General features: G+C 35.6%; 1 protein-coding gene across 4 annotated transcripts; it reads left to right on the forward strand.

Annotated features, from left to right (window-relative positions):
• Positions 1-394: 394 nt before the first annotated feature.
• LOC147838392 (uncharacterized) lies at positions 395-6386 on the forward strand. 4 transcript variants are annotated; one of them, XM_087303749.1, is made up of 6 exons: positions 395-560; positions 808-1122; positions 4260-4550; positions 4736-4852; positions 5057-5121; positions 5588-6386. In XM_087303749.1, exons 1-6 carry the CDS (start codon positions 515-517, stop codon positions 5639-5641), a joined length of 888 nt encoding a protein of 295 aa, XP_087159875.1. In that variant the 5' UTR covers positions 395-514; the 3' UTR covers positions 5642-6386. The 4 variants fall into 4 exon arrangements, with proteins under 4 accessions (XP_087159875.1, XP_087159876.1, XP_087159878.1 ...); XM_087303750.1 differs by having other exon boundaries at positions 414-560; positions 4739-4852; XM_087303752.1 differs by having other exon boundaries at positions 414-560; positions 820-1122; positions 4739-4852.
• The last annotated feature ends 1780 nt before the right edge of the window (positions 6387-8166 follow it).

An 8166-nucleotide genomic window follows, 5' to 3' on the forward strand; every position in this document is an offset into this window, starting at 1 on the left:
CCAGCTAAAACCATCCAACCAGCCTAGGCTTGGATTTTTCAGCAGGGTCTGTCTTCTTCTGGGTTTAGTTTAGTCTTGATTTTATTTGACGTTTTGTTGCTTTGGTAATGACTTGCCTTGTTTTCCTCCATTTTGCATTTGAAGTTTATTTTTTATATCTTGAAATGAAGCTGCAATTGTATCCTGAATCTTGACTCTTCTGCCCTTCACATAATGAAAAGACATCAAGGTTGTTTTTGTTTACTGATGGGCCTTTTATAGTCCCAGAACACAAACGGGTACTGAACTATCACAATGCAGAAACACTTCATCAACTTCATTACTAAATAAGACCATGCAAGAGAAGCAGAGAGACTCTGACAGGATGTGCTCTTAGAGATATTTTTTTACACATCACTTTCATATCTGTTTCAGTCAAGACCCATTTCTCTGTTTGCCACAACTAATCTCTCGCTTTGTACAGCTGAAATCTTCAGTTTTTATTTTAATCTTTTCTGTGCTCAAACTGAAGAAAATGATCCACCTGATTGTCTTCAATCTGACTCTGTTGTATCTATTTGGTAAGTTTTACATTTGTACATCCCTGCTGAAACAAAGCAGCTTAACCTACCTTACTGTATGCTGGTCAGCTGGTCGACCAGCTAAGAGCAGGCTAGAAGTGGCTAAAACCAGAAAACCAGCGTTGGATGTTTAAGCTGTTTTTTTCAGCAGGGAAGGGTGTTAAAATCAGTGAGTTTTAAGTTTTATAATTTCACCTTTAGCTGTGCATTAAATCTTTCTAAAAGATGTTTTGAAATTATCACTTAGTTTGTTCTCCAGGTGTGTCTGATGCTGTTACAGTGAAGCCAGTGATGGTTGGAGAATCAGTCACTCTAGAAATACAGAGAGACGGGGACATCGATTGGAAGTTTGGACATCAGGACACTCTTATAGCTGATATCAACAGAGATAAAATCACATTGTATGAAGATGCTCTTGATGGGAGTTTCAGAGGCAGACTGACGCTGGATCAGACTGGATCTCTGACCATCAACAACACCAGAATAACAGACACTGGAGATTATGAATTAATTAACACCGTCACAGGAATGCTACTCCACACATTCAAGCTGACTGTCCATGGTGAGAACACCCTGTCTGATGTATATACATTTAAATATAGTAAATTATGGTTAGAATTAGTCTGATGAGGGAGTTATGGGTGGTTGTAATTTGGCAAATTCATTTATGTACTTTTGTTTGGAAACTTAAGCTGTTCTTTACGTTGTATTGCTAACATTAGCAAAATGAAGCCTATAGGGTTCTTGCTCCATTTTAAAGTAAAATTTAATGCTTTTTAGGACCTTTTAAGACCTCAACAAATATAATTTAAGACCCCAAAAATAGACCCTTTGGAATAGGCTACTCAATTTAATGTCCTATTTAAATTAAAGATTTAAATGAATTGTGCCTCATCATAGTACCTGCCTTTTGGGTGTCTGGCTGTGAAATGAAAGCTGTTATAGCTGACTCCGAGGTGACGTCTGAACTAGAGCTGTAATCAGGCTATAAAAGTTAGGCCCGATAATGATTCGTTTATATGTGTTAACATTACTTATTCATAACATAGGCTTTAGGCCACTTGGAAGTTTGAACAAAAAAATAAAATAAGCCCTCTGTAACATCTTAACATAGCACTCTTAATAGGCCTGGGTACATACACTTAGCCTTTAAATTGGCCAACGCACCAATAAAAATAAGTCTTTCTTAACAAATTAAATTAGAATAAATTATAAATTATGATGGGTATTTGGCAAAAATGAAACTAAGATAAAGGCTCTGTGGGATTCTCTTCACAATCTGCATTAAGGTGACGGTGAAGTTGAATAATAAAAGATTAATGGCAACATTAGCCTGTATACTCTGTCTACATTATGATTTTAGGGTTTAATTTTAAGATTTATTTATAATTTGACAATTCTTTAATCATCAAGATTAGGCTGTGTTTCTTAGGGGGAACATTATTGAATCTACTGTGAATGGCTTTAGCGCAGTCCTGCATTCACTGAGCAGCACTGAACGTTCACTGCTGCTGCTACTGGCTGGGATGCACTACTGATCTGGCTAATTTAGCATGTTTTGGGTAGGATTGTTTGTTCATCTTCCACCAGTCAAGAACATTAATTTCATCTTCCCTGTCAGCTGGCTGTACATTGCTGTTTAGCGCTCTACTGTAACACGCAGTGTATGAGCGACCGACAAAATACCTTTGACTGCCTGACCGCAGTCAAAATTCTTTCTTTTTGACATCTCTGTCATCATTTGTTTCACCTTTGCAGGGATGGATTTTAATGTTGTAACAAACGATTTGATTACTTTTTTCGCGCAAATCGAAATGCAGCACATGATTGTTCATTTACTGCGCAAGCCCAAGCCTGGCTTGACCCTGTCTAAAATGATAGAAATTAAGTCCATATTCGTCGAGTTCGGGGAAAGATATTCAGCTCTAGTCTGAACTAGTAACATTGTTAAGTTGACCTGCAAACAATGCAGGGATTAACCTGGACCCGCTATGACTAGCTGCTGCAACAGACCGCTGGTGCTTTCCTGCTTTTATGTGCGACTCGACAGTTTTGAGCCCCATGGTCCCTAACGAAAAGGTCTTTTTGCAGAATTTAGACATTGCCACGTCGTTAATTTAACACTTTCCTATCGTTGCATTTTGTACCTCACCTCGACAATCGCGTAATGACACCACACAGGTGCAGACCTACCATAATAAGCTAATACATTTTTCCTGTTTCACACATACTAAATTAATCAACTATTAGATGTTTTACGGTGGACCACTGTGCTTCCCTATCGTCATTAAACATACCGGCTGAAAATTTTATACCTACAGAAACTTTACGGTAAATTTAAGACAATTTAAAACCTTAGTTTTCCCGGATTTTAATTAAGACATTTTAAGGGCCCGCGGGAACCCTGCTATATGACTCAAACTCATTCAGGACAAGTTTGCGCAGCAAAGATGATGTACTTAAAATGTATTTGTTTTCGAAAAAATATTCTCATTCACAGATTCACAAAAAATACAATTAATGTCGTATTTAACATGCCAGACCAGTAGGTGGCGATGACACTTTGTGAAAAAACACTACATGTGTATATGCAGTCCTGTAGTCCTCCTATATTATTTTGGGTGTCTAGTGCTCTCAAATGGCCACTACCAAAACATTTTATACACATAAATATTACTTGACAATTTTTCCAAAGTTTTTTTTTTGTTGTTGTTGTTTTTAATTTACACAAAAATATTAGTTTCGTTTTCAATGTAAGGTTTGGGTATGTTTACACCGCAATGATTTCAGCTAATATATTAAATGTGATTTACACAATGCCCATCAGTGTCACTTTTAAACTATAGCTAATGATTGACAATATTGCACTGTCAACAAATAATCTGATAAAGACTTTCAACTTGTAATGGTAATAATACAGTAGGGATACTCTGTGTCATAGCAAACAACTTAAAAATGCTGCACTGTAAAAATGTGGCATCGGTTGCTCTAACAAGGTGGCTAAAGGTCATGGCCTCTAGCGTCTGTTGCTAGAGCACCTTTAGAGGTCAAAGGAGTGAGGTTTACCTGCACAGCACTCACCAGCTGGCCTCCATTACAAACACACACTCTAATACAAATTCCATTGTTGCCTTGATAAGCAAGTGTAATGCATATGGCGTATGGATGATGATGGGATACCTTTTTATAATTACTTAGTTGCATAATGTCTTCTACACACAATACAATTTCTTTAAGCCATTTTTGTGAAACTGCATGAACAGAGATCATTTTGACAATGTTGTATGTGATGTTTCAGAACAACATGAAAAATTCTCATGTTTAACTAAATTGTCATGAAACACTCTTTCTTAAAATAAGCACTTTCAGGCCCAAGTTGAAATCATTGTTGTGTAAATAAACCCTACGATTTCTGACAGATTATTCAATCCAGCATTACATACATGTGGTTAGGGAACAATCTGAAATATACTCTAAAATAGAGTTATACTTCTCTCAGATTTCCGTTCGTCTAAATTTGCCTATTCTCCTTTTATAGTGTAAACTGATTTTGTTAATATAAATTGCATTCATAGAAAATCATTTTACTTCCTGTTTTCTGTGATCATTTTAGCTCCTGTTGACAAATCTCAATGAAGTTTATTAAGCCAGACAGTGGATACTTGACTTAAATCGAATATATTATGTTGTGTTTTCTAGCTCCTCTTCCAGTTCCTGTCATTTCCACCTTCCTAACTCCATGCTCGAATGCATCATCAGTGTCCACCTGTGTGCTGCTGTGTTCAGTGGTCAATGTGAGGTTTGTGAGTCTCTCCTGGTACAAAGGAAACAGTTTATTGTCCAGCATCAGTGTGTCTGATCTCAGCAGCGTCTCTCTAAAACTGGAGGTGGAATATCAGGATAACAGCAGCTACAGCTGTGTGGTCAACAACCCCATCAACAACCAGACCACACATCTGGACATCAACACACACTGTCAGACATGCAATGGTATGTCAGTGGCAAAATAAGAGTTTGAGCAGATTTTCACAATAATAATAGTCTTCTTTTAACATTTACATTTAGTCATTTAACAAACGCTTTTGTGACCATTGAGGAGGCATTCAGTGATTCAACAAGAATAGGCAATACACACAAGAAGTGTTAGTTGTACAAAGTAACTTGTTTGTGCTCAGAAGGATCTCCAGGATCTCTGGTAGTGTTGATCTCTGCTGCTGCTGCTGCTGCATCTCTGTTGATTATTTCTGCAGTCAGGATCTTCTGCTGGAAATGCAGAAGAACAGATCAAGGAGGCAAGTGTTACCTGCTGCTTTAAACATTTATTATTATAAATATTAAAAGATATAATCTAGATATCTCAGTCAGCTGAAACAGTTAAACTGCAATTAATAAAATAAATCAACTAAAATATTTGTTGTTGTTCTGATGTTAATGTTAAATTTGCCAGTGCTATATTTGATTCATATGTTTCAATGCATTTTTTATTGTTCAAACAGTTCCGATTCAAACAGACATCACTAATGCCAAGCCGGTGTCCCGCAAAAGACGTGCTCCTGAATCAGTAAGACCATTCATTATACATTTATGATTATTGTCTGTTTATAACCTGTAGATCAGTGTCTGCTTGTGTTTTTGTCCATACAGTATGTATATAGCACTACACAACAATATCTCATTGCTGTTCTCTAATTTTGCTCATTGTGTTTTCCACAAAATAATGGTTTTGGTTGAAGAACATTGTTTATTTTATAAAACACTGTTTGTCAAAAATACAACACTGTTCCAAGACATTCATTTGTACATTTGTAGACAGTAAAGTACACCTCGAAGGTACAGATGTCTGCCTGTTAAGAATGTACCGTTACGAGGACAGCATTTGTTCCTTTATTTCTGAGATTCTAGGGTGGTACAACCACAATTAAAACTACATTTAAAATACATTTTTCTTCACCTTATCACATGTGTCTAACGCTGATCACAATTACAAATTTATATTAACTCATCTATTGTGCTTTTTATTTTTACAGAAATGTTCAGAGGTGGATCAGGTGGTTTATGCCCAGGTCAAGATCAGAAGATAACCTTTTTTTTCTGACTACAAGACCTGACTGTGCGATGACTTTCAGGGAGAGAGACTGCAACATCCTCAGATTTCTGTGAATTAGCAGTTCTCTGTATTTTGTGATAATTTTTTTTTTTATTTATGGTTAAGAATTGCATTATAGGGCCTTGATCTTTCCTCCAACAATGTTAAATCTTGAAAAGTTTGAAAAAGTGACATTTTAAATAGTTTAAAGTGATCTATTGTCTGGGTTGGCATTGTATATTATGCTACAGAAACCTTGTAATAAACTGACAGTACGTTTTCTGTAATTTTACAGACTTATTTCTCCAAATATTGGTTCTTATACATTATACTATTTTAAACTACTAAAATGTCAATAAAAGTCTCTTTGAAACCATATAGTTGAATTTTCAACACCAAAAGTCGACAGCGGAGATCAACATCCTATAATGCAATTCAAGACTCTTAATTAACAGATATTTTTTGCAGTGTAGTGAATCACTCCTGCCTTTGGGGTAAACATAATTTACAAATGGTGAACTCATTCACAGTTTATATCTATCTTAGTTCGCAACTAGAAATTAGACTATTTTGCATGAATTATTGATTGAATCCACTTGAATAACGATGAACCAAAAGCAATGTTGAAGTGCAGTAAACATTAAAACTATTTGTTCTAAATATCAGTTTGTTTCAGATACATATTAAACAAATATTTTATTTTATTAGGGTTTATAGTTTGCAACTGGACCAAACCAACCAAACAAACAAACAAAAAAAAAAACTTTTTGAAACTGAATTGAAAACTTCCAAACTAGTCCTAGAATGCTCATCCAATCAGAACTAAACTACTGCAGACATTTTGGTTCACTCACACTGCTATCAGAACCATGAAAGGGCACGTTTTCCAGTTTGTTCGACAAGTGTGAAGTCAGAATGAGGCCCAGGTGCAGTTCAATTATGTATATATATATACATATATATATATATATAAAACTAAGTTTGCAAACACAGTAATTCAGCTCTTCTTGAGGTTAGATCTTTAGTCTGTTAGACTTGTAATTGTAAGTCAAGGTCAGAGCACCTAACATTTTTGCGAGTTTGCATAAGTTAATTGGGAAAAAAAAGATGCACAACAATATGTTTTTAAAAGACTTTATTGTTGTCTCTGGAAACATCGTTTAGTTTGCACTCACACTTTATTTACAATTAAGAAAATCAATTCTAAACACAGTACATGGCCTTTAAAAGTAAATTAAAATAAACCATTAGATGGAAAGAAACCTAAAGCTGTCATATCTTAATAGATGTGGGTGTGTTTGTTAAAACAGCATTCTGACCGCTAAATCATAAAAGCACTGAGAGTAAAAGTAGTCAAAAGGAGAGCTGAGCACAGCCTCAAAAATAAATGTGTGAACAAGTAACATTATATTCATGCTAATCTTATTCTGACCTGCATGTATTATTCTGATATTCATGCATATTTAGAGTCAGCAACGTTGCTAAGAAACTCTGACTCTATATCTAAATGTTGCACTCTTAAAATGCTGAATTTCCTAACAGAACATTGGGTCAAATATGGGCAAACTCAACCATTGGGTTAAAAAGTGTACAGATAATTTAATTGAGAGAAAAATAAATAAAAGTCTGGGTCTATATTTGTCCATATTTGACCCAGTGTTGTGTGGTAAAAAGACAGAAAGTCACTGCTGGAGTATCAACTACTTTTGCTTAATTCACTGATATGTGAAAACTTCATAACCGAAATGCAAATAATTGAGAAGGAAACATGCATAGTCTATTAAATCACACTTCACATTATAGCAAACCTATTTATTAATCATTCTAAGCAGTAATTAAAGGCACAGTTCACTCAAAAATGACAATTGTCATCATTTACTCTCCTTCACTTGTCACAAACCTGTTTCATCTCTTCTGCTGAACACAAAAGAAAACATTTTGAAGAAATGTTGGACACCTTTAACTACCGACTTGCATAGTATCAGATTTTCCTATAATGGAAGTCAATGTTTTCAGCTTTATATCATTTTTCATTGAAAATGAAACTAATAAAGTTTTGTAACCACTTGAGGATGAACAAATAGTGAGTAAATGTTCATTTTAGTGTGAATGGTCTGATCAATAGAGATCATTGTAATGAAACAATAAATATCAAACATTGAGATCACAGACAAAGTTGGTTACAACCCATATAAGAACAGACCTCTGTGGCCCTCTGCTGGATAATTGAGAGGGGGCTGGATGCAGACCTGGTGCAGTGCAATCTGAGCTGCATCCAATGCTTTTTAATGCACTCACCTAACACCCTTACACTACCCATCCATTAAGTGCATTGTGTCTGACATTGCATCACTAAGTGTTGCAATCTCAGCTTGCATCATAAAGGCTGTATCCAGATACTATTGGAATAAATAGTCAAAACACTGTTTCGCAAACTGACAAACCTGCCAATAGCTGCACTCACATCCTATTAACTAAACATTGTAATTCATTGCCATGCACAGGTTCAATTACACTGCA

Source organism: Danio rerio, chromosome 22 (assembly GCF_052040795.2).
Source record: "Danio rerio strain M-AB ecotype USA chromosome 22, GRCz13ab, whole genome shotgun sequence".
NCBI lineage: Eukaryota > Metazoa > Chordata > Actinopteri > Cypriniformes > Danionidae > Danio > Danio rerio.

Excerpts from the sequence above, each read along its gene's own strand:
- LOC147838392 (XM_087303749.1), top strand. The coding sequence starts at position 515 with ATGATCCACCTGATTGTCTTCAATCTGACTCTGTTGTATCTATTTG. Across the intron at positions 4,853-5,056 it reads CAGAAGAACAGATCAAGGAG|TTCCGATTCAAACAGACATC; the intron begins GCAAGTGTTACC and ends TTGTTCAAACAG. Across the intron at positions 5,122-5,587 it reads AAAGACGTGCTCCTGAATCA|AAATGTTCAGAGGTGGATCA; the intron begins GTAAGACCATTC and ends TTATTTTTACAG.